This window comes from Cervus canadensis, chromosome 14 (assembly GCF_019320065.1).
Source record: "Cervus canadensis isolate Bull #8, Minnesota chromosome 14, ASM1932006v1, whole genome shotgun sequence".
Lineage (NCBI taxonomy): Eukaryota > Metazoa > Chordata > Mammalia > Artiodactyla > Cervidae > Cervus > Cervus canadensis.
Window position 1 is genome coordinate 23534893 of NC_057399.1, and position 27228 is coordinate 23562120.

The window sequence follows — 27228 nt, forward strand, 5'->3', positions numbered from 1 at the left end:
TTTAAAAAAGTGACAAGCTTTATAGTAGATGTGTAGGAGAACAGGGAATGCTTTTGTAATAATTTTTTTTTTTTTTTGGTAACAATCTTGTAAATCACAGAATATAGAATTAATTATATGTAAGCATTTTGTGATATATAGTAATATATATCTTATTAATTTGACAGAATGTTAAGCTAAATTTGGACACTGCACAGAATAGCTAAGTCAGTGCAAACTCACAGGTTAATTTAAAAGACTACTTTTATTTCAAATATACACAATATAAATATTTAAATCAACAATGTATAATCTTGAGAGTTGTCACTGGGAAATCTTAAATAGTTCAGTAATTTGTATTTAGCATAACAACCAATTTAAACCTTGAGGGGTAGTGTTTCAATACATTCTCCCTCAGAGTTGCACAATTAATAACTAATCTTTAAATATCAAGTTAAGAGGAGATGTCTGAGTTAAGGTATATATTACAGATACACTGTGTATGTCGCCTTTCATGTTAAATTTCATGGGTCAATTACCTGTGGCTTAGAATTAAACTAGTTCATATTGTAAAAATAATCTAACAGGATGTCACAATACATAATATTCAACACTGTACTTATGATTTTTTTGTATTTCAATAATGAATAAGAAAAAAAGAGAATAAACAAGAAATAATGGGATGAGAGGAGATAGAAGAAATTCTAGCTTTTGTCAGAAATAAAACATAACTTTATTCATCACAAAAATAGTACTTCTTAATTTGGCTACATAAGATATTTTTATTCTGTGAAAAGATGAATGAGATATCAAAGGTATTATAGTTTCCATAAAGAAATGTTAAGTTCAGTATTGCAAAAATTGAAACAGACTTTTAAAATGACGTACTAACACTTCTTAATATTCTTACTCTTTGTGTACACAGAACAAAATTCAATTATTTTCTGGACCCCCTGTTTCTTTAGATGCAGGTCTCTTTCTCATAGATAGAACTAGGAAATCTAGTACCTGATTTCATCTGAGGACAAATAATTTACTAGATAACCTTTTAAAAAGAAGAATGAAACCCTTATGTCTTTAAAAAGTCGATGGAAAAATGTCACTAACTGATTTTTTTCCTAAGCAATCTTCTTTGAAAGTCCTCCCTCAGGCTACTTTTAAGACAGTAAACTAAAGGATCAGAAAATAGTCACTTACCATACCAAATCACCAGTAGCCCAAGATGAGCATGTTCAGAATCTGAAGTGGAAAACAGACAATGATTCATAAAGATCAAGCCCAATTAAGCCTTCACTCTTGCCTCAAATTCATGGTTATTTAAGATAACAGCATCTTTTTCTGACTTGTTTTCTCCAGTCTGTATTTTCTGTTCTTTAAATGACCTCATATCTTAGTGAAATTGTAAAGTATTACTTTATTTTAGTGTGTTATATATGCATGCATGTGTGTGTTTGTGTGTAAAATGTTTTAAACAGTCAAAAAATTCCTGGAGAAGGCAAGTAGCTGAGGGAAGTGAGGTTGAAACATTGGTTCTACTTAGTGCTTTAGTTTAAGTTTATAAAAAGTTTCTGAAATTGGCTGGATATTTAAATGCCTTTTTACTTACCTTCTGCCTACAGATCTTCATAAACAATGAATGGCATAGTTCAGTGAGTGGTAAGAAATTTCCAGTCTTTAATCCCGCAACTGAGGAGAAACTCTGTGAGGTGGAAGAAGGAGATAAGGTGAGTTTTGTAACACTATTTGCATTTTATGCCAGGTTTCTTTGTTTCTCACCATTCTGAGTACCTAACCCCTCTTCCATCTTCAAATAGTCATGTCATGAAAATATGGTTTCCAGGGCATCTGGGGAAATATTCTTGGTACATAAAGGGTACTCAATAGTCACGTAATAATGATGAACCTATTCTTCTGCATGTGGAGATTCTTTTCATATTATTTTCCTTGCTTGTTTTTCAATTGAAATAGTGTCTATATTTATTGTATGAACAGACTGCGTATGAAGTGAGTGGTCATAGGTTTAAAAAGCGGAGAAATCCTTTATTTCTATAAAACATTTTTCTTAAGTGACAAAAAGAAACTAAAAAAAATTTTTAATACAGGAATTTAGTAACAATAGATTGCCAAGTCATTGCATTAACAATAATTGAATTAGCATTAATTAGTACCTAAAAAACTGAATTTTAAAGGATTTAAGTTGAATCACAAATTGTGTTGTTTCCTTCTAGCTAATAATGTAACAACAAAAGCTAACTTTTATGGTGATAATTTTTAATACTGATTTTTAAAAAAATTAGTATACAGTGTAACCCTATGTACTACTGCTAGCCACTTTTACAAATGATGATACAATAGCAGAAATAAAAGGGTAATTTACTCAAGATGATATTGCTAATAAATAATGAAATCAGCATTCAAATGCTGTGCTTCTGACTCCAGAACCTGTGACTGGCAGGGCTACTCTCTTTCTTTGTGAATATTATTAAAGTAAGAGAGGGTAATATTAAATAGGTCAGGGAGTGAAGAGATTAAAAGCCTTCAGAATTTTTATATGAACACATATCTTAAAAAGAATATGGTCTAATTTGAAAAGATTTTTCTGGTCCTTAGTTGTCTAGCTCTTATCAAGATTTTAATTTCTGTCATGTAAGATATAAAGAGGTTAATTATTTTGCTACATGAAAAGACTACTTATTGGAAGGTGAAAACTCAGCCAAACTCAAGGATAATACTACTCTCAACACTGTTCAGTTCATGGCAGCAGTCGTGTGTTCTTGTCCTTTCTCCAATCTTTCCGTATCTTCTTCCCAATCAACTAATCTCAAGACATTACACCTTGCAAACCTATTTGAAAACAGTGATAGACCTGAAGGGCTCTTTAGGATTTAGGAAAGGCCCTGGATTCATGTTGCAGTATTATCAGAAGAAATAAGACCCATGCCATGAGGGGTAAGAATGTAGAGTTTAGACAGAGGAGTCAACAGCTTGAGAAGTAGAAGCAAAATAGAATGGAGACACATGTCATCTGCTTTCAGATTTCACTTTCTATATACCAGAGTTCATCCACGCATAAATTCGTCAAGGGCTTCTCATTGACTCTGGGGGAAAAAATCTTTGCTTCTGGCTTCCATTTTTCCCTATCAGTGTAGGAGTTCCAACCTTTATCATGCCCTGAACATCGCATGTTGGTCACTGCCTCTAGACGATGGCCATGGTGCTGTCCTTGGGACCAAGTTCAAGTCATCATCTGTGATAAGAGCACAAGAGAGCCACAGCTGCATTTATCATTTAACCTTTTGGAGCTTCTATTCCTTTTTCTATAAAAGAGGGAGATAGGAAAAACTTGGGGGAATTTAAGAAAACATGGGGGACTTCCCTGGTGGTCCAGTGGTTAAGACTCCATGCTTCCAATGCATGGGGTGCAGGTTCAATTCCTGGTCAGGAAACTAAGCTCCCACATACCTTGTGGTTGACTGCCCTCCTCACAAAAGAACTGAAAAAAAAAAATAAACAAATAAGAAGAAAACAAGTAATTGAAGTGTTTTAATAGTGCCAGGCATACAACAAAGCTTCCATTGTTATAGGTTTCACACTTCTTTAAGCGTTTTCTAACCTTTTCAGGTAGAATTGCTCTCGTCTATGGCATCATAGAACACCACATTTATGTATATTCTAAACCTTGTGTTTTATTGCTTATTGGTTAATTTGTTCGAGACAATATGCTTCTTGTAGAAATTGACACTACATCTTATCTTTATGCCCATGGTATCTAACACACTATAAGTAATGAATAAATGAAATAATTTACTCTTTCATCAAGTTTTGTTTCCACATATTTCATACATCTCAGAAATCTAGTACTAAATTAACTACTGACTAAAGCAGTAATTCTAGAAATTTTGGATGCTTTAGAATTTCCTGGGAGGCTTATTAAAACACTGATCCTTGAGCCCCACCTATCCCAAAGTTTGTTTCAATAATCTAGAGTGAGATCTGAGGACCTGCACTTCTGACAAATTCTTAGCTGAAGCTGATGTTGTTGGGATCAGGATAAGGGAATACGCTTTGAGAACCACTGAACAAATATATTAAATCATAAGTTGTATCTCCTCTCAGGTGTTGTTAACATTTAACAGGAGGCAGGGGTTCTGACAAGTAAGGAAGTTAATGATTGGAAACTGGTGCTAAGACAATCACTCTGCATCTCTCTGAAATGGCACAAGACGGAACTAAGGCAGAGAAATGCTGATGATCCCTGGCAAAGTATTCAGGAAACTCAGAACCCTGGGTCCCATGAGCCATTCCCAGAAATAAGAGAAAAACTGGTTCTTCACATTCAATAAAGAAAAACAGCTTTTAATCAGAGACTCCTAGAGATCTCCCCAGCATTCTGTGCGTGTTAAATCACTTCAGTCATGTCTGACTCTTTGCAACCCTGTGGACTGTAGCCCACCAGGCTCAGTGGGATTTTCCTGGCAGGAATACTGGAACAGGTTGCCATTCCCTCCTCCAAGGGATCTTCCTAATCCAGGGATCGAATCTGCCTCTCCCGCAGCTCCTGCATTGCAGGTGGATCCTTGACCACTGAGCCACCGGGGAAGCCCCCAACCAGCATCACATGACCTCAAATATCCTAGTTGCTTGAGTGGCTCTGACAACCCTGAAGAGGTGGGAAAAGCAACAACAGGCAAGCTGAGGGCAGAGTTGAGCCCCGGATGGTTGGGACTCCTCTCCAGAGGTGTCCCTGCCTCTCAGGAGGGAGACCGCAGAACCGTTTGCAGTTTGCATCAGTGAAAGAAAAAAACTTTTCTTAATTCTTTAGCCCTGGGGCCTTGGACATCTCACTTTGCCCCTATCTTCTGGGATGAGTTTCCTCAGTAAAACAATCTGTGCCTGGAATTCCAGGTGAAACCTTGTCAGGCCATCTGAGGACTTGGCATCCTTGGTGAGATTTACCCTCTTTCTAAAGTGGAGAGGGAAAGCTGATGATCACACCTGAAGCTTTAGAAATACCTATTATCCATTTGCTCTCTGCTTATTGACGGTTCCTGCTGCTTGTCGAAGAGAAGAACTGTCTGTGCAAATGTAGATTAAAAACATTCATTAACGTCCAACAAAGCTTCAAATCAGGTCACTGTGCTAATGGAGTTGGCTGAATACTTATCTCTCAAGTTAGACTGTTTATGGTATAAACTGTCCATAGCAAGCAACTGTTTGCTTAAGATCCAGTGCTCTTGTCATCATATTCTTTTCTGAAATAATCTACCAGCTTTTGTTTTTAAAATAATTATTGCTGTTCTCACAAGTTTGCCGACAAATGTATAGTAACTTCTAACGTTGCTTAGTGAAGGTACAAATCTAGTAAATTACAGGGTCACAGTAAACCTAATATTCTGGAACTGACTCTTTAGATAATGAGCCAAGAGGTTTTAAGGATTTAATTTATGAGTAGAATGGAGCTAACAATGGGCTACATACAGCCTTTCAATGGTATTATAAAGAGAGGAGGAGGGGCAAGAACAAATGGAGGTTACAAAGCAAAGCACAGATGTGGGTGGGAACTGTTTTCTTTTCACTTCAGTGGCTCTTTTAGGCTATATCGCCTAATCCCACAAGCTGCTTTTAATACTACAGCATGACCTAGCAAATAATTGGTGGGGATAAAAGTAAATGTCCATTACAGTAAGTGTCTGTGACAGGTGTAAAACTGGTCTGCTAACTATTTTCTCCAAATATGGATGCATGTAATATGGAAATGCGTGGTCTGGCAGCAATGGATGAGTTCAGTCCTTCCTTAACTTCTTCTGTTCAACTTGTGGTCCCTTATGTTAAAAAAGGAACACTTTAAACACTATCAGGTAAAAGCACTACTGATGGTAGAAAATTTGAGTTAATGTATCAAATTGCTTTCTGGTTATTTAAAAATTATATCTTTGGATATGCTAGTCCTGGATTAAAAATCCAAGCAATAATAGTCTTGGGATAATAATAATAATAATTTTTTAAAAACCTCTATACCTAATGGTTTGATTAATGTAAAAGCTGTGCTATGTAATGGAATCAATTAAGATATGAATTATTTTGTAAATATCAATACAAGAAGATTATTTATATAAGGAGCACCCTTATATAAAATCAACGTAACATAATGAAAACTCATCATAAGATACATCCCTGCTGGCTTCCCTGGTGGCTCAGACGGTAAAGTGTCTTGCCTGCAATGCAGGAGACCCGGCTTCAATCCTTGGGTTGGGAAGGTCTCCTGGAGAAGGAAATGGCAATCCACTCCAGTACTCTTGCCTGGAAAATTCCAGGGACAGAGGAGCCTGGTAGGCTACAGTCCATGGGGTCACAAAGAGTTGGACAAGATACATAATAAAATGTTTAAATATTTATTAACTGCCTATCGTAGACCCAAAGAGTAAGAAATATTATAGCTTATACTAGAGGTAGCAGTAAATATTTGTTGCAAAGGAGATCATTATCAGGATAGCTTTGAGGCTATCCTAAAACTGGATTTTGGAGTCAGATTTGGAATCAAATTTTGGTTCTACTGTTGCTACATCTCATGTCCTATAAAACCAAGTCTGTGATGGCTTAACTACAGCAGTAGCATAGTGCCAGGAGCTTAGTAAGCTCTTAACTAGTAGCTATCATCAAGTTGGTTTAGTTTGGCAAAGGTTTAGGTAGGTTGTGATATTTGAGCTGGGTCTTAAAGAATAAAAAGGATTTTGAAAGGAAGGGATGAGCTGGGAGAACATTCTGGAAGGAAAATTACAAAAGCAAATGTGAGAAATAGAGGGCTACCTAGGGTAGAAAACGTATAAACACAAGTTTGAGCAGGTGACTTAGACCCCAAAATGCTAGGCCTTGAAAATCAGAAAGAGGAGACTAGCTTCAGGACTGTAGACAAAAGGGAGCATTTGCAAATACTGGGAAGGGAAAGTGATATAGTCAAATTATTTGAGGAAGATTAGCCTGGTAGTAATAGGCAAGACCACAAAGTGGTAGCTAAGTGCTAAAGAATCTACCTGCCAATACAGGAGATGCAGGTTTGATCCCTGGGTTGGGAAGATCCCCTGGAAGAGGAAGTGTTTACCCACTCCAGTATACTTGCCTGGGAAATCCCATGGACAGAGGAGCATGGCAGGCTACAGCCCATGGAGTCGCAAAGAGTTGAACACAACTGAGCGACTAAGCACGCAGTAGGCCAACAACCTGAGGAGAGGAGAATGGACTTAGGAGGGTTAGCAACAATGCAAGATGATAGCCTAAAATAATACAGGCAGTGAAAACTGAAAGGAAGGATTAAAATACACTAGAATTGCTGAGAGTTAGGTTTGTTTTGACTTGCTCCGACTCCAATAGAACGTACTGCCACTTAATGAACATTTAGCATAATGTCTGTCACACAGAAAATGTTTCAGGTATCACCTTATTTAGTCTTCAACACAACTCCATGAGGTAAATTATGGTGGTGGTTTAGTCACTGAGTGGTATCCGTCTCCTTGCAAGCCCCTGGACAGTAGCCTGCTAAGCTCCTCCATCCATGGAATTTTCCAGGCAAGAATACTGGAGTGGGTTGCCATTTCTTTCTCCAAGAGACCTTCCCGACTGAGGGAATGAGCCCGTGTCCTGTTTGGGCAGGCAAATTCTTTACCACTGAGCCACCTGGGAAGCACGTGAGGTAAATTATCCCTATTTTAAAGATAAGAAGGGACTTCTCTGGTGGTCCAATGGTTAAGAGTCCTCCTTGCAATGCAGGGGACACAGGTTCAATGCCTGGTTGGGAAACTAAGATCCCACATGCAGCAGAGCAACTAAGCCCCCATGCCATAACTACTGAGCTTGTGTGCCACAACTAGAGTATCTGTGTGCTACAGCAAAAGACCCCACACGCCACAGCTAAGACCCGACACAGCCTAAATTAATAAATGTTCTTTTTAAAAAGATAGGAAAACAGAAGGTTAGAGAAGTCATGTAACAATATAGTTCACTTCGGAATGAACTGAACCAAATTTCTCATGGTTTATAATAATGACGTGATTATGTGGTTGTATGTTTCTCCCACACAATTAGGATTTTCAAACGGTCAGTCTCTTTACTTCACTATTTTATCGTTAGCAACCTGATAGGAATGCTACAGAATACAGTGTTTAGCAAATCATAAATGGATGAATAGATGGATACTTCAAAACTTACATGGTTAATAGGTGAGGAACCAGAATTCAGATCTGGGTTGTTTTGTTCCAGAGCTATATATTAACTACCATTACTCTATTTCTGTGCCTGAAAGATAAAATATATGAGAAAAGGAGAAGCATGATCTAAAGAACATAACCACAAAACTGCCCTTATTTATAGCAGCTTTCTCCAGGAACATATTTTCCATATGGCAGAGTGACTTGTCTTGAAGCCAATTATTCCATATCCCTTTGAGAGGCCAGGATGCCTATGATAAACCATATTTGGCTAAGGCTGATGATAGAACACTGAGCAGAAGGATCCCAGTGAAAGCTGTGTCATACAGACCTTTTTAAACACAGAGCATGTATTTTATAAGCTGTGGTATCTACAGATCATGCTGGCAATTTCGGATTCTTGCAGTTTGCCTTTGATGTTTTTCAACAGCACTCTTCCAAAATAATTTGGAGAAGGTGAGAACCTATGGCCTAAAACAATGTCTAAATATAAGTAATCAATGTGGTTAACTGAATGCTCAAAATATGAACTATATATGTATATATATATATATATGTATATATGCATTTATTAGGAATGGAGAGTATAAAATACATGTATTTTATTGTATATAATCATCATTCCCTCAAAAGTTAAACAGTAATATATACAAGTGTATGATGCTTACAGTGAAAGAATATTTGCTTGTAGTCTGTATTGTGATAATATTATCACTTAGACCAGATTATGCTTCTAAAATATTCCTCTGGCCCAAGATCATCTTAGTGTAGCAATAAAGGTAAAAATAATTTACTTAGCTTCTATTTTAATTTGCAGACTTGTAAGTCTGGGACGACTTCTATTTTTTTATTTTTTGGCCACACTACACTGGATCTTAGTTCTTCAACCAGAGATAAAACCTGTGCCCCTTGAAGTAGAAGAGTAGAATCTTGGCCACTGGACCACCAAGGAATTTCCAGTTTGGGACTTCTTAACTAAATATAATCAAAGACAGGGAATATTAATCTGAGATCCATGCCTCCCCAAGGGAAGATACCATTGTTGAATGGGTTTAGTTTAATTTGGGCAATTAAAAAAAAATAGAACAATTTTCTCTTCAGTTTCTTTCAGGAAACTATCATTCCTACCCAAAAGAAAACACACTGGCCTAAGAGGTACCATGATTTGTGGAGCTTATATAGCTTCACATAGTGACCAGACTGATATACAAAAGAACACTGGGATAATCTATGTGTTTAAAGTGTTTGCAACTGATTTGATGGGGGAAGGAAAAAGGATACATGAAGTAGTAATGGAAGAGGTGGTGATTTTGGGAGTAGATGGATTCTATAGGAGCTCACGTGGGATCTGAACAAAGATCTATGGGAGTGAGTGGTTGGGGAGAGAGTATCTAACTGAGGCAGAGTAGGAGAGAACAGGAGGAATAAACCAGTTTAGGAAAAGGTGTGAGTAAAGACACATGAATGAAGACAAGAAACCTAGACTGAGTGTGAAATTTCTTGATTACTTTTGTTTGAATTAATATAATTAAAGCAGAGCCTTAATAGTAAGAAACTCACTTCTTTACCTATTTAGGGATTGAAAGGATCTCTCTTGTAAAGTAATTAGCCTCCAACTAATAAAAATAAATGGAAAAAAAATAAAATGAGGGGGCAAAATATAAAAAAAAGAAAGAAAGAAAGAAAGAAAGGATCTCTCTGCACCTAGTTGGGAAATGAGAGGTTGTAATCTACCGACCCTTCTTTATACCAGCCCCTATGCCTCTGTGTCTTTTTTCCCCTCTGAACAAGAGGACTGAGGACATGTTTATAAATTTTTCTCTTCAACAGCGAAACACAGTTCTTATTCACCCTTTAGTAGGTTCTTCATGAGAGTGCAGAGTCCATAAAATCAACAGAGATCCAAGAAGATACTCAGTGTTTTAGATCTTGATTTTCCCTGCAACTTTTGGCAACCCAGTCACCAAAACAGTAAAATATAGTGGCGAAGAGCAGAGATTCTACAGCCAGCTGGGCTCTGTTTAAAACAGTTCAGCCACTTTCAGCTACGGAGCTTGGGCAAATCTCAACCTTCCTTTTTGCTTCAGTTTCCTCATCTGTAAAATAGGGAATTTATCTGTCTCATAAAACTATTGAAAATTAAATGAGTTAATATGTATAAAGCAATTAGAACATTACCTGATATAAGGTAAACACTCCAATGATAGCAACTATTAAAATATAATATTTCTATTCTAGGAAATCATGCATGTGCTTTGTATATAGCACTCATCATTCCAAAAAGTAGGCAGCAGGTCTAATTCTAATACACAGTAGTTGAGTCTGTACAATGTGCTGGACTTTGAGCTGATGAAGACACAGCTTATGAGGAACTCCAGTCTATTTTATATGGTTATTACCATTGGATTTATGAATATATTTAGCCCACTAATTGAATTCACTTTGACTTGCAGGAGGATGTTGACAAAGCAGTGAAGGCTGCAAGACAAGCTTTTCAGATCGGCTCTCCATGGCGTACTATGGATGCTTCAGAGAGAGGACGGCTGATAAACAAGTTGGCTGACTTAATTGAAAGAGATCGTCTGCTTCTGGCGGTGGGTATTAACTGAGCTGGGCAGAATTCAAAATCTCTAGAAAGCATTCATGGTTTGGATTGGTAAGTTGTTTTGTTGTTAGTGGTCACTACATACTCTCTAAACAACAATAACAACAATATACTTTCTACAAACAAAGCAAAAACTTCTACCAGTTCTTGTATATGAACCATACCACTGAGCTTATTCTCAGACGGTAAGTACCCTGCACTCGGGTTCTAGATGATGTTAATGTCCACTCCCAAAACAGTCTAAACTTTGGCAGATTCTGAGTTAAAACAAATTAAACAAATTTCTTTCCTAACTGTAGAATTTCTGAGTCTTTAACAAGGTCATCTGCAGCATGAAGATTCTAGGATTATAGACTGGCTTTCTTGAACTTACTTGACTACTGAACTCTGAGTGAAAAAAATCTCATGGAGTTTGTTAAAGGTGCCCAGAATATTTCTTTAAAATGACTCTTATTTCTCCAGTCTTAGCCCACCAAAACATTTAATAAGTGGACACTTTTTCCCTTTCTGAAATGAACTGATACACATTCACAATGGTCTTGATTAAATTATATTCTTTTTGTAGGTGAGAGAGTAATAAAGAAAAATCCATTCATGTGTTTAAAAAAATGTCATTTTTATGTATACACCTTTAAAAAAAAATTTCAGCGGTTATATGGATTAGCACATAAAATGGGGGTAGGGGGTGTTTCCTTGTTTTCTCCTTGAGAAGCCAATTTAACACAAAGCAACAGCAACAGAAGATTTCAGAGTAAGCTTTTACTACCTTTAGAACATTAACTTGCAGTAACAGGAAGGCTTTCTTTTCTAAATCAACATTGTTAATTATAGTTAATCAAAGTGTTATTATCCAATCAAAGATTCAGCATAAAATATGCAAAAGTATGGAATTAGAAGTTATACACAATATAACACTAACTGAAATGTCCTACAGGAAGAAAGCAGAATATGTTTAAACTTGGTTTCCTTAATTTATTTAATCTGTGAATTACAGAGACAGAATATTGTACAACAGATAAGGGACTGATTTAAGAGTTTATCACCTGTACATTCTTGCATCAGTAGAACATCAGGCCCCAAAGTCTTAAAAGTTCTGCTTAAGAAAAGGAGGAAAAGAAGAGATAGTCATCCTAAAACCATTAGGGCACTAGACTAGAAAATGTTGAACTTTACAGCCTAACCATTCAAACAATTATGGTATTAGTGACAAAACTCAGAGTTTCACAATTCAGAATTTTGTTGAAGAAAACTTATGGATTAAAAAAAAATCTAGAGGTCACTTAAGTTTGTGTGAATTGTATGAGAATATCCACATGCAATGTAAAAATTTAAAAATGATTATTGAGGCATTATTAATGGTCACTGACAGTAAATAGATACCTGCTGTTGTATCATGCAACAAGTAAAATCTTGTTGGAACCCTGATCTAACTACAGACAAAGCACCACTCTCACAAGCTGTGCAGATATCAAATTGTGACCAATTCCTGGAAAGTTGATTTACTAGGGGTGTTCAGAATGAGACGGAAGGGCACTAAAGTTTAGAAACCAGAATCTCAATACCTTTTCTACCCAGATCTTATGTCCTTAAGCAAGTCATTCTAACTGTCTTTTTTAATCTCCTTTTTTAAAAAAGGAAGTTACATAAGATCGCTCACAGGATTTCTTCCAGTATTTTCAAAATTCCCTAGCACATGACTATTCAAAATAATTCAGTTCATTTCAGTCTTTCAGTTGTGTCCAACTCTTTGCAACCCCATGGACTGTAGCACACCAGGCTTCCCTGTCCATCACCAACTCCCAGAGCTTGCTCAAACTCATGTCTGTCGAGTCAGTGATGCCATCCAATCATCTCATCCTATGTTGTTCCCTTCTCCTCCTGCCTTCAATCTTTCCCAGCATCAGGGTCTTTTCCAATGAGTCAGTTCTTCACATCAGGTGGCCAAAGTATTGGAGTTTCAGCTTCAGCATCAGTCTTTCCAATGAATATCCAGGACTGATTTCTTTTAAGATTGACTGATTTGATCTCCTCTTAGTCCAAGGGACTCTCAAGAGTCTTCTCCAACACCACAGTTCAAAAACATCAATTCTTTGGCTGTCAGCTTTCTTTATAGTCCAACTCTCACATCCATACATGACTACAGGAAAAACCATAGCTTTGACTATATAGACCTTTGTCGGCAAAGTAATGTCTCTACTTTTTAAAATGCTGTCAAGGTTGGTCATAGCTTTTCTTCCAAGAAGCAAGCGTCTTTTAATTTCATGGCTACAGTCACCATCTGAATGACTTGGAGCCCAAGAAAATAAAGTCTGTCACTGTTTCCAGTTTCCCATCTGTTTGCCATGAAGTGATGAAATATTGACTATCTTTTTAATCTAAAATTTCTATGGAACTTTAGACTTGGGATGATCTCTTTTTCAGACAATGGAGGCAATGAATGGTGGAAAAATATTTTCCAATGCATATCTGATGGATTTAGGAGGCTGCATAAAAACATTACGCTACTGTGCAGGCTGGGCTGACAAGATCCAGGGCCGTACGATACCCATGGGTAAGTAACTTTGGGAAACCACCCAGAGTGAGGGTAGGGGTGAGGAGATTACTGTAGAGATGAATAATTCCAAACTCTCCCTTTTAAAGATGTCAACCAAGTAGGGGAAAATTATTTTCTTCTTGACTTTGAGACAATGCAGTTCTGAATCTGGAAGTTCTGCTAAGATTCATCATATGGATTTTAAAATTGTTTCAGCATAACCATGAAGAAGATAACACTACAGATATTTTAGAAAATATTAGAGTAAGAACATCTGCATGCCCACAATTACTGATTTAAGCAGTTGTCTCTCTAAGGAAACTTTTCAAAGCTGGCCTCTAAAATTATTTATTTGGATTTTATTCCAACGGTGACATTTATATTCTTCCTATAATGTAATTATTTAAGCCTCTTTGTATGTTCCAGTATGAGTCAACTCTGGTCATCTGTGTGCCTGGTCTAACTCAGTATAGTTAAAGCAGGCTAATTAAACAAACTAATTCACATTGATTTGTTTCAAATAGTTTCAAAGAAAGATGAGCCTATGTTTATAGCTTAAGAATTTGTGTGAGTGAGTAAGTTTGCTTTTTTAGTATTTTAATACAGTATGCACATAATGGGATAAGAATATGAAAAACATCAATTTGGAAAACACCAGGAGCTGAATTTAATTCATATAAACGTACTGACTATGAAACAAAATATCCTCCAGGACTGGCCCTGATGTGCATTTCCATCTAATTGGAGCAGCCCTCAGGTTAGAAGTGAGCACCAGAAAGTGGAAAGGGAAGAGAAAGACCATGGTGGGACCAAGAACTGTGGATATTTTACAAACTTTTGTTTTACCCTTTGACAAAACGGGAGAAGCCATATAGAGTACAAATACATCTTGACAAGGGGCCTTCTTGCTATGACAGCCAGGAAACTTTTGTGGGAACGAGAACAGAACAAATCACAAAGCATAGTGCAAACTCAGGATGAGCACATCAAGGTCACATGTGGTCATTCATTGAGGCATATGAATCAGTCAGATACAGACTGAAAAGAAATATCTTCTACTTCTGGCATTTTTTTCATAGATTAAGAGAATTTGCTTTTATCATGTGGTAGGCAAAAAAAAGAGGACTTTTTAGAACAAGTCAGTGGGAAAAACTTGCCACTCATAGAAAGCTATTTTTTAATTCTACTATGCTTTAATTTTACTATTTTTTAAATTATATTAGGCACTTTAAAAATTACTGGTAGAACTTAAGAGTCATCAAAAACAGAGCTCTGTTTCTTTCCTATTTTCACACCTTTTATTTCCTTTATCATGAAAGAAAGGAAATTTTGAGGATAAGTATGAATTAGAAAGTAGTCCTCTGGGAGGATCAGAGAAAGAATAAACATTATTCAGATCTTTTCCAATTGTGCACCTAACTCAGTTTTATGGTTCCTCTTATTTCAAATTACTATTTGAGGGCTTACCCTATTTGAGGGTTTTCATTTTGTAAATAATGAGAAATATAAACTCTTTTTAAATTATTGTCTATATCTTCCTCTCACATCAACCCCAACCCACCATTCTGTGACTGTCAAGCACATTTGTCCATAAATGTTTGTGCATTTTATTTTCCAGATGGAAACTTTTTTACATATACAAGAAGTGAGCCTGTTGGTGTGTGTGGCCAAATCATTCCTGTAAGTTGTTCTCTTACGTAACTTTCAGTCTCAAAAGGAATGAGTTCTAATCCTATTTCATTTGGTAATGACGTTTTCTCAGGCACAAATGAATGCTTAGATATTTGCTAAATGTGGAGCAAATATAGTCATTGTTGAACTTAGGTGTCTCTGTGACTATACCCTTTGAATACGAACTAGGTAATCTAAATCCTATCTATACTCTGGTATATCTCTTGAGTGTGTTTCCATAGTACAGCATCACCAAATCTTAACCTTTCCCTCTAAGGTTTGTTTTAAAAAGCTGTATTGTAAACTCTGTTTAAGACCTATGATTAACATGTACATAGCAAAGCAGTCATTGTGCAAGACACCAGGCATTTTAATGAAGTATATAGTATGGCCAACTGCTCTCCAACACTTCACATACCTGCATTGGGACTTCTCAGCTTGGAGAATAGTAGCAACCAGAGTGTTCAAATTCTTGAATGAAATTTCTTAACTAAATGAAAGAAACCATGCCAGAGGCATTTGAAGCACAGTATGGAATATATTTTACCTTTAGATAAAAGGCTTTGATACTCCATATTCTTCTTTGAGACAGTACCATGTTTAAGCAGAATCATGAAGATTTCAAGTCCAACAAATAGGAGACTACCAGTGATTTTACTTTAAATGACATATTCAAAAAGGCCAAAAAAAAAAAAAAGAAAACAGATGGTAAAATGCCTTGATGTTCTTAGATGAGGAAGTGGCAATGACTATCTTTTGCTCCAATGAGACTAAAATATACATGTACCAACGTTTTGAATGAAATTGCTTGTTAGTGCAAAACTCCCAATAAAACCCATAAAATTACACAATCCTGAATAGTAATTGCTAATATTTACCATTTGTCTGTGGTGAACCAATCATTATGTTAAACATTTGGACCACTTTCTCTATGAATTCTTAGGACAGCGTTCTGAAGTAAAGAGAATTGTTGACAGCATGTGTAGATGATGAAATCATACAGAGTGCATAAAACGTGTCTGAATTCATACGGCTGCTCAGTGACTGAGCTGAGATTTGAACCAGGCTGTCAGTCTCCAGACTTTAGACTTCTGCCTTTAGCAAGCTATTTTCAGTGGAAGTAAATATTACTAAATATTATTATTGGGTAAATAGTTATAATTAAAGACCTATTAAGGAGTGGGGAATAGTTACACTTTTTAAACACAGATATTTATATTTAATATAACAGTAAGACTTGTTTTCTAAACCATGCATTGATTTTTTTTCCTGGTAGAAAATAAACTCAAAATAACAGCTCTTGATAAAATTTTATGACTTTCTCCTACTCTCTTCCTGTATCTAGTTTATTTGCAGTTTGTTTTTGTTGTTGTTGTTGTTGTTGTTTTTAGCATTTATGAGTTGCTTTGAGCAATGAACTTAATTAGGATATACCAGATGGTTAAAAAAAACTACCACAATTCTTATTTAACATCTACGGGGAGCATAAAATGTAGAAGTTAGATTAGCAAATGTGGCTTTCAGCAATACAAAGAATCTATTATATATTGCTTTCTAGTGGAATTTCCCGTTGCTCATGTTCCTCTGGAAGATAGGGCCTGCCCTTAGCTGCGGAAACACAGTGGTTGTCAAACCAGCAGAGCAAACCCCTTTGACTGCTCTTCACATGGGATCTTTAATAAAAGAGGTATGTTTGCTAAATCAAAATGTGTGCAAGATCTCAGGAATCCTAATTGACAGTAGGAAGGCCTCATCTGGTGCTACTATAAACTACATTATTTGCCAACAGCGCCTATCCAGTGGGGACACATTACACGTGGCTATCGGCAAGGATTTCTGGCAGTCAACCCAAATGAACCTCTGCCCAAAGGGAGACAGGAAGTCAGACTCAAAAGCTTCATGTCAAACTGTCACCTATGAGCTCTTTTTTATTTCTTTTGCCCAACATTCACAAATGCAAATTCATGTTGAAATTGATATGATTTTCTTCCAAATGTTGAAATGTAAGTTGGTTGATAACTGCTATTAATGACTTGGAAATTCTGCATATTTGTTTAAACTAGTCTATCTAAAGGTTGGAGTCCTCTAAGCTTGCTTGTGGCATTGGGCTATATTATTTCTAAACAATTCACCCATGAGGGAATAAGTTTATACTCTCTTTTCTATTACAGTTTCTTTTGCATTTACTTTCTTGCTCAAAAGCTGACAAAAGAGAACATAAAATTTATTTTTATTGACTATCCAGGTTGTTTTAATATATTTTTTCTTGTAAACAAGTTCTTGTCCTTGTCCCTTTATATCTTACCAATATTTTAAAAATAAGCATTAGTTCTGAGATATTTAAAGTTTAGAAAATCTGGAACCATATCCTAAAAATATTCTTCACTTCAAATTAAAAGTAGGCAAAAGAAATGTCAAAGTGAGACCTTTTGATGCAAATAACATGAAATTTTAATGTGCTATTTCATTTGCCACACTTTATACTTGATAATTCTATAACTGGGATTGGAATCAATTTGTGATGCTTGATCATGAATGCAGTGACCATTTTTAACCTAACATTTTTTTCTGATTAAATAATGTGGATAGGAATTTGCAAACCAATTAGTATGCCCTGACAATGAACAGGTAGAAGCTAAAAATATTAACATCCCTTGGCTTCTTATTTTTGCTGAATGGATAATAAAAGACATTGTTTTCCTTCCATGTGAGTAATTTACCAAACACTTTCACACATACTATCTTGAGTTAGTATTATGAAATTTGAGACAGCCATCATTGGAGTAAAGAACCATGAAAGTCAAACGTGGACTTTAATGCAACCCTTGAGGTTAAGTGAGCTAAGCAGTGAAATAATAATAATAATAAATGATAAAACCACTTAGATAAATGTTTCCTTGTAGAGTAACTCCTAAGATTAGCATCAAGAGGGAGCTTTGGCTCCATACTCTCCTTTTTTTTCTGTAGAATTAAATGATCAACTCTGTTCTAACTATTTTATTTGTCTTTTAGGCTGGGTTTCCTCCTGGAGTAGTGAATATTGTCCCTGGTTATGGGCCTACTGCAGGGGCAGCCATTTCTTCTCACATGGATGTAGACAAAGTGGCCTTCACAGGATCGACAGAGGTAACATCGTTTACTCAGGCCAGTAGTGAAGCAGTCAGAAGCGTGTTTTATGTTACTGCCTTTAAGCCGACGTTTCCTTAAAACAAAAGTTCTTTTAATGATTTGTTCCTTATTCTAGCCTTCAAACGTGTTTATAGAACATAAGCAGATGTCATTGAGATGAAACGGAACACCTATTACCAGTGTGGGAGGATTGGAGTAAACTGTTTTCAGTATGTTATTACTTTGTGTGATGAGAAATATGACTGATCAGAACTTGGCATATGATTTGTAAGGTTTATGATAGAAGATATAAGTTAGGCCACAGTGATGTGTATGAATGAATTGTAACTTTAACCTGTAGATTAGGAAGATCAAAGAGCAGAGCCTCACCCTTAGCTCCTTATTTGGCGCTCTCCCGTGAACATTCCGAAAAGAAGCCAGCAGCTTAGCTTCCTGGATCCTAACTTCTGCTTCACTGCCTCCAGCTTGGCTATCCAGAAGGTGAAAGAACAGGATCCCAGCCATAGGCACTTCAGAGGAGAGGAGAGCTGGTAAATGCTCTGGGTGTTGAAAATGTTTACTTTTTAAAACTTTGTGGAGAGAGAAACAGGAAGAACATTCCAGATAGTAAGGGAAAGCTAATTTGATTATTTTATACTCCTGATTAGCCACTCCAATAAAAAAAAAAGTTTACATAGAGAACTAAAGTAATATAAAATAAAATTTTATTTTTCTTGATCCTTTTTAAGCTAGATAATTATATACTTTTTATTGTTGTTTTATAGACATAGAGTAGAAAAATGACATTCTACAAATTTCTAATTGAGATAGGAGAAAACCAATTCTTCATTCAGGAGTCTGGGGATAAAACAATTGAGAATGTTTGAGATAGAGCAATAAATTGAAAAATGATGAAATCAAGGTTGAAATCATAGCAGAGGAGGTAAAGCATGAAATTTCAAATTCCTCAGCCTAGGGCCCTCAGCCCCTCATCAGGGCCCATGCACTGCTTATGGTCCAGGTCTGGCCCACACACCTCTCTAGCTCATCTGAGTCAGAGGCTACTATTCCCAGATGCCATCTCCACAGCACTGCCTGTTTGTCTTAGCTCATCCCTGAGACTCTATAGCACTTTGGGGGCACTTTATCTGCCCCTCTCCCCCAAAACTATTATATTAGAAGACTAAGAAACATCTGTGTTCAAATGCTAAGTCTACCCCTCCTAGCAGTGTGTCTTTCAAAAGTTAAGTATCCTTGCTAAAGTTGAGTTTCTTTATATGTAAAATGGGAATGATAATATCTACCTTGTTGAACTGTACCAAATAAAACTGAATAAGCTAATGAGTAGCAAAGCATTTAGCATCCTACCAAGTATCCTCTAAATGGCATGGTTACCATGTGTCCTACAGTCACCTCCATTCTCTTGTTCCTTCCCTTACTCTTTAATTTTTCACACTAGTTCAGGTGTGAGGGAAGAGGTCCCCTCTCCACATAATATTTCTTCATCACTGCCCCATCATTTTCTGATTGTTCCCTGTATTTTTTCCTTCCCGTAAGTTTTTGTTCATGCATGGCCACACCACAAGCCACCTGGACTTTCTCTGTAGTCCCAGGAGCATCCTAAATTTAAAACCTTTCCATCTGTGCTCCCATTGTCCGTGATATATAATTGTGACAGCACTTGCTCCTTGCTTTGTTATATATCTCTCTCCACTTTGCTGACTCTCCTCAAAGACTATCTTATCCATTCTTATCTCCAGAAACCAGTATAGTAACTACTTCTGATTGAGTATTAAAGAATTAAGTGTGACTTCCCACTCCAGTACTCTTGCCTGGAAAATCCCATGGACGGAGGAGCCAGGTAGGCTGTAGTCCATGGGGTCGCTAAGAGTCGGACAAGACTGAGCCACCTCACTTTCACTTTTCACTTTCATGCATTGGAGAAGGAAATGGCAACCCACTTCAGTGTTCTTGCCTGGAGAATCCCAGGGATGGGGGAGCCTGGTAGGCTGCCGTCTATGGGGTCGCAGAGAGTTGGACACGACTGAAGTGACTTAGCAGTAGCAAGATGACTTTAGAAGTCACACAGAAAAATCAGTCTTTCTAGGTCATCCTCTTTTAGCTTCAAGTTTGTGGCTTACCAGGTAGAAGTGAACTTGCCAAATGCCATGAAAGAGGTAAACCATGGATTTTATATTTTTGCAGTCCATTATAGCAGCTACGCTCATTATAAAAATGTTTCTGGCAATGTTAGAATTTTAATGTCCCATTAGATTCATTTAAAACAGCAATCAACCCACATTGTATGAGATGTGCTAAGTTAGAACATTTTTATGAGCATTAGCTACTTCTGCCCCACAAAGCCAATGCCACAATATCATGGAACATACCTTTTACTATAGTCTTAATAGTGCTTCCCTTCTCTTCATTGCAGTGATTACCTTTTCTTTGAGAAAAAAAATTATGAAGTTTTACTTTTTTTCCAAATGAGGAAACAAAGTATGGGGCAAAGACTGATTCTTCCTTATTTTGACTTTACCTAGACCTTTGGCTGTAGTCTATGGGGTCGCAAAGAGTCAGACACGACTGAGCGACTGAACTGAACTGAACTGAGCTTGGGAAAACTTAAGCAAACCTTTTATCTGCAAATTACATAAACAAAAGTATAACCTTTTTTTCTCACTCATACTTCTAACCATTCTTCATGCTAGTTTTTTGACACCTGTAGCTTTTAGAAAAATACCTCTGATTTTACTCCCTTCCCCAAGACAAAAACTGTCTACTTTAATAAAGTATCTCCAGCAAATCTTTTTAAGCCAATTAAACAAAAAAAAACAGAAAATTTAAAAAATGCAGAAAGAATTTGGAGAATTCAAAGGAAAAAAGACAAAGAATATTTTTTAGGAAATACAAAATTCTTAATCACTTCAAATGAAAATTCAGTCTTTGAAACTGGTCATGAGAAGTATTAATATGTTGTGGAAGCAAAATAGGATGTAATAGAAATTTCAAACAGGGTTTCCCCATTGCCAGTCTACTTTCAGTTTATTTTTATTAACTTACATTTATAGGTTTAATTTTGTGCATGTAAATTTTACATAAGATGAAAATATTAGCAGATTAATTAATGCTTTACTCTGTAATGCACAAAGGAGTCAGTTCAGTAGTCACTTGAAATTTAAACACACACTCAGTAATGTCTACCTATCATTTATTTAGTCGGGATAGAAACTTGTTATTAAAATTGATGCATTGAAAAAGAAAAGTAATCCAGAGAATAAAAGAGGCAAGATAAAATGAATCATCTTGTAAAAAAGAAAAGCAAAGATCATTTTAGTGTACTAAGACTTCAATAAGAAATAATAGAGAGGAAATAGTTGTAAAACAGACCAGATTTCAGAAACAAAAAAACATAAACAACTACAGAAAATAATCTTGATGGGAAGTGATCTGCAGAGGAAAAAGAAAGAAAACTCTTTCCCTGAAGATAGGCCACTAGCATTAAAGAAGAAACAAGTACAAGATTCCAGCTAACTAAAGTAGTAGCACAGAGCACAGATCCAATTTCTTTCTCCAAGTCCCAATATTCAAGGTATGGAGGATAGTGGGAGAAAGAGGGAGTGAGGGAGAACAGTTACTGCCACCAGAGAGGTGACATCTGTTTGGGGAAACTGATGTGTATACAAATGATGCAATCCACGGGAAACTCTGAAAGAGTTCCTTTGAGGGAATTTACTGGGGATCAGAGAAAGAAAGGGTCACGTTCACCTTGAGTCATCATTGAATGCTAAAGAGGAGCTAAGATACAAGCTGGACCCTAAGGAACGATAGGATTGGAGGCAGCCCAAGTTGGGGTGAGCATATACTGAGAAGCAGAAATTCGGGGGTGGTAAATATGCCACTTTCTTTGGATATGGATAGAGTTTTCTATATTTCAACAGAGAGATGAAAAGTCAAAATAGATTAAGTTATGGTTGGGTCATGATATATCAGATTGAACAGAAGAAAGATGAAGCTCTGGTTAAAATGAAAAATAACCTCCTGTTGCGCCATGTACAGCAAGATCGTGTACATCAAATCAGTTATTACATTCAATATATCTGTTTTCATGATATATCATATGTTTATGCTTGGATGGAAGAGCCTTTGGTAGCGGAAGCTGCCAAATCTGAAAAAATGCCATTTCTCCCATTTCTCCCACAAACGTCATATAAATTTAAATTGCTAAATAAAACTTGCCTTGATGGGAGCAGATTAAGCCTCCTCCTTTGTAATGCTCCATTTCAGGTTGGCAAACTGATCAAAGAAGCTGCTGGGAAAAGTAATCTGAAAAGGGTGTCCCTGGAACTCGGTGGAAAGAGCCCTTGCATTGTGTTTGCTGACGCCGACTGTGAGTAAACGCCACTCTGCTCAATTACCCTTCCTCCTTTTTGGCCGGGCAGTACCATACGGTAAAGGGTTTGCTTCTAATGTCAAAGTGTAAGGCATTCCAGAGTCCAAAATCACTCTTAAAAATCTGTTAAACTATCCTAAAGTTATAAAGCCTAGATAAATCCAACACAGACACGATTTATTCCTAACTTGGAATAGACTGCTGTTTGCTTGGGCTTCCCTCAGAGCTCAGTTGGTGTTTTCTCAGCTGAACTCTAGAGAAACTGTTATGCATTTGTCATAAAGTATATTCTTAATTTCATACCTTAAATATTAGCATCACCTTAAGTGTGGTAAGATACCCTCAGATGTGTTGCACTAGACCAGCTGGAGAAACAGCAAGCTATGCATTTGTCATCTCCCTTCTGTCTGGATCACACGTTCATTGAATGAAACGGTCAGAGGAAAGGACACCAACTATTTAAATAATTTCATTTTTTTTCTAGCAGGTGTAGTTGAACTTACATATATTAAATCTCTAATTATGATGGGACTCCATTATATCCTAAGTCCATCCTGATCATATTATCAAGTAGGATGCCACAATTACTTCCTAACTGGGAGTTAGAAGAAAACAATCAAACATTCCTCTGTATCTTTAAGAGCTGCATTATTGGTTTGAGGCAATAAACTTTTTATTTTTTTAGAGCACACTACCTTATTATACATTCTACAGACATGACCTGATTTCTCATTTTACCAAACCTTCATGTAAAATGCTTTCACTACAACTTAAGCACATGTGGTTAGTTCACAAAATAAAGATGCTACGCTTAGTCGCTCAGTTGTGTCCAACTCTTTGTAACCCCATGGACTGTAGCCCGCCAGACTCCTCTGTACATCAGAGTTCTCCAAGCAAGAATACTGGAGTGGGTTGCCATACCCTCCTCCAGAGGATCTTCCTAAGTCAGGGATCAAACCCAGGTCTCCTGCAATGCAGGCAGACTCTTTACCATCTGAACCACCAGAAAAGCCCCAAATAAAGATAACAATATCCAGCTGCTGTAAAGTTAAAGCGTCTGCATTCATAAAATTAAAATGCAAAGAAAACTTTCTTCTGGCTGTTTAGGATCTACTAATGAAACAAACTATTTCCTCTTTTTAAGACCCATGTAACCATTTCAAATAAACAGATAAGAGTTTATAGGCATATGTGAAATAACATGGCACACTTTAGATAAATTTGGAAAATTTTTCATAGAATAGGGTTGTAAGGTGGGTGAGCAATTCTGAATATTAGTTGTTTGGGGTTTTGAGGGGTTATGATTTTTCTTAGAAATACCACTTTTTCTATTGATCAGAGTATATAAGAATGTTTTTACATTCTTACTTAACATAGTGGATAATTTATATTTTCTTTGTCATTAGTTAAAACCTGAAACCTGAAAGAAATATTCAGACATTTAATTATAAATGGAAATACTTATAAAAGTCACTTGAAGTAAGATTTAGTCATAGGATACTTTCCAAATTTTGGAATTATTCATATTAAAGTTGTGTTGATAACCATTATATTTCAGAATTTACTATTTTACTATCATTTGATTAGCAAATAAAGGATCAGAAAGGCTCATTTGTCACCTGACTGGTAAGAGGTAGAATATATTGAATCTATGTTTGATTACATGACTCATGATTTTTTAATACCACCATATCACCTCTAAGAAAGATATATAAAAAATATATTATTTTTAGAAAATGTCTTTTAACATGAATGTCTTCTCTGCAGTGGACAATGCTGTCGAATTTGCACACCAAGGAGTATTCTATCACCAGGGCCAGTGTTGTATAGCTGCATCCCGTCTCTTTGTAGAAGAATCAATTTATGATGAGTTTGTTCGAAGGAGTGTTGAGCGAGCGAAAAAGTATGTTCTTGGAAATCCTCTGACCCCAGGAGTCAGTCAAGGCCCTCAGGTGAGTGTAAAATAGATGGAATAACGTTCACAGGGCATAAGAGTAAAGTATCTTCTCTAGGTCTGGTTTTAACTGAATATCATTATTTCCCATCCACATATATTCCTTGGTGATGATATTGAATCGGTTTAGTGAATAAAAAAATAATGAATTGAACTCCCAATGGTAAAGAAAGTATCTTGATTTTGTGTTGCTGTTTTCACATCCAGAAACAGTTAAAGAGATGTTGGAAATTAAAGACGTGAGGAAAAGTAACAAATGATATAAATTTGTTTTTCTCAATCTGTACACCTCTGAAGTCCTATATACAGTTCCTATCCATTTGGAAGTTCTTATACCATCCTATCGTTTATTTCGTCCTCAGCATCAATCCTTTTTTTTCAGCTTCCATCCCACAGATATAGGCAGCTGGCATGACTAAATTCTTTCCAAATTCTTTAGTCACTCTGACCTTCTAAAAAATAGTATGAGTGTCCTAAAATATCCTGAGTTTCTGACTTTGTACCAAACTTCCCATTTTAGTTGTTAAAGCCCAGTTATTCCTGAGGGTCCCCATTTTCTTCTGTCGGCTTAGAACCACTGTCAGTGAGAGCGTCTCTCTTGTCTAAAGCTCACCTTTCCCTCTCCCTTACACAGTTCTTTGTCCTTTGTCTGTTTTCAAGCTCCTGGACTTTAGATGCTAAACTTACTCCTGCTCTTTGAGGTCTTGATCCAGAGCAGAGGTTTTACATGATCTCATAGAGTTTACAGTGTAGAAAGCTAAGAGGCTGTCTTATATTTTCCACCTCATGCCAAGATATCCAACTAGGAAAATTTTAGGACTTTGGCAATACCAAATATTGAAACCTAAAAGCCCTAAAATAACTGGTAAAAAGGACATATACATTTTGTTAAGTCTAAGCCTGTTATATTTTATATTTATCTTTGTGTTTACTGAGTACATAGAAGTAGTTGCTAATTTTGATCATATTTGGTAACTTTTCAAATGGATGCCAAGACATATAGTAAATTCAATTTTGACTTGGTGTCCTATTCTAAGAAAGGATGAGACTCTAAGGTTTTACCTGTGATTATTTTTTTCTCTAAATATCTATCTATGGAAAAGCACATTTCCCATTTGAGACAAATATATCAAATAGACATAGATAAATAAATAGATGATAGATACAGATGGATAGATAGGTAGATAGAAATATATATATGTGAAGAAAAAAGGAAAGAAGAAGAGAGACTGAGGGAAAAGAAGATAACTTAATATTCAATGTTGTTGGGCAATACTTCTCCCCATCAGGGGATCTGCAAGATTCAACCAGAGGCTCAAAAATTGAGCTAGGATACTTCATTATTCCTAAGAGAAGGAAGTTAAAATAGACTTGCAGTAAATTTCCATCCATAGGGTTCTTAAGTGAATAATCTAGTGATCTAACTGCTTAACATAATAATTTAATATATAATAATTATATCATAATTATAAGTGAAAAGATTTTTGTCACAGGTTGCATTGAATAAGTAGAAAAAGTAGATATGTTGGGACTTTGAGAAGGAAAAGACTAAAAAGTCCATGAGATGTCTTTACCTTTTAAAATACTCTCTGTTGTTATAAGAAAGAGCTTATGGAGACATTTATAAGCTTTAATGTGTGCTGTAACTTATAATATAAAATTATGTATATATATGGATATTATAACTTCTTTTTCAAGTGAAAATACTGATTATTTCCAAATCCTTAAGGAAATGCACATTCTGGTCTTTGAAATCAAATTGGAAAAGGACTTTACCAAGAAAGAATTTGTTATATATATACATAGCGCTTAATCTAATTGGATATAGGAGCTGGATTGTGTGCATTGAGAACTTCATGAAGCCCTTTCCTGGGATTTAGAAGACACGGAAGACTGTAGTGTCAAAGAGAAAGATAAAGAACAACACTATTTAAGTAGTGAGTAGAGACAAGGTAAATTGGCGAGAGGTTTTCACCTTAACTCCTGGATCTCTAGTGTTTTCCCTTTAAAACTTAACTCCAGCCACATCTGAGACAAGGCAGTCTTCACCAGTGATTTGGAGTCCCCTCCTTCCCCCCACACCAAGTAGGAACTGAAGTAATAGGTAGGTCCAATTCCAGAGCATGGAGTAGAGGTATGTGCTCCTGATGTTCCCAGTTAGAATTCTGGAGTCATTCTTTTCTTTGTAAAAATATAGTTTAATAAAGTATTTAAGTTCTGTAGTTCTTAAAATATATTTAGATGTGGTCCATTTAACAAAGCAGGTTGGCAACAATCAGGACAGGTCAGAAATTAGAACCAGACCTAGTGACTGCCCTGGAGGGACCTGAACTGGGTGAGATAACTAGGCTGTGGTCAGCATGGACCTGGCCACAGAGGATGGTTAGGAGAAGAATCTCATCCAGAGGTCTGAAGATCTAAAAGTCTTCCTGAAGTCACAAAGCATCTGCTTTATAACTGCCATGTCTAATGAAAGCCAGTATCAGAGTTTTCTTTTTCTTCTTCTGTCTTTTAATTTCAGTTAGGATTACAGTTTCCAGGTAAGAGTGGTTGATGATTAACAGACATTTCTTCCCATGTAAGTAAATGACAGCTGTATGTAAAAGCATGGGGCTTCCCAGGTGGCTCAAGGTAAAGAATCTGCCTGCCAATGCAGGAGACACAAGAGATGCGTGTTCAATCCCTGGGTCAGGAAGATCCCCTGGAGGAGGAAATGGCAACCCACTCCAGTATTCTTGCCTGGGAAAATCCCATGGACAGAGGAGTCTGTTGGGGTATGTTCCA

At 36.5% G+C, this 27228-nt stretch overlaps 2 protein-coding genes across 2 annotated transcripts in view; both read left to right on the top strand.

Moving 5' to 3' along the window:
- The window catches only part of LOC122453369 (60S ribosomal protein L7-like), a 683417-nt gene that overhangs the window by 479558 nt on the left and 176631 nt on the right, over positions 1-27228 (top strand). The gene's annotated exons all lie outside the window — the stretch shown is intronic.
- ALDH1A1 (aldehyde dehydrogenase 1 family member A1) overlaps positions 1-27228 on the top strand; it is a 51446-nt gene that overhangs the window by 12757 nt on the left and 11461 nt on the right. Inside the window, exons 2-9 of the mRNA XM_043487365.1 lie at positions 1599-1703; positions 10634-10774; positions 13207-13336; positions 14937-14998; positions 16548-16676; positions 18002-18115; positions 22385-22487; positions 24258-24442. Coding sequence (XP_043343300.1) covers positions 1599-1703; positions 10634-10774; positions 13207-13336; positions 14937-14998; positions 16548-16676; positions 18002-18115; positions 22385-22487; positions 24258-24442 — 969 coding nt within the window. The remainder of the gene's footprint in view (positions 1-1598; positions 1704-10633; positions 10775-13206; positions 13337-14936; positions 14999-16547; positions 16677-18001; positions 18116-22384; positions 22488-24257; positions 24443-27228) is intronic.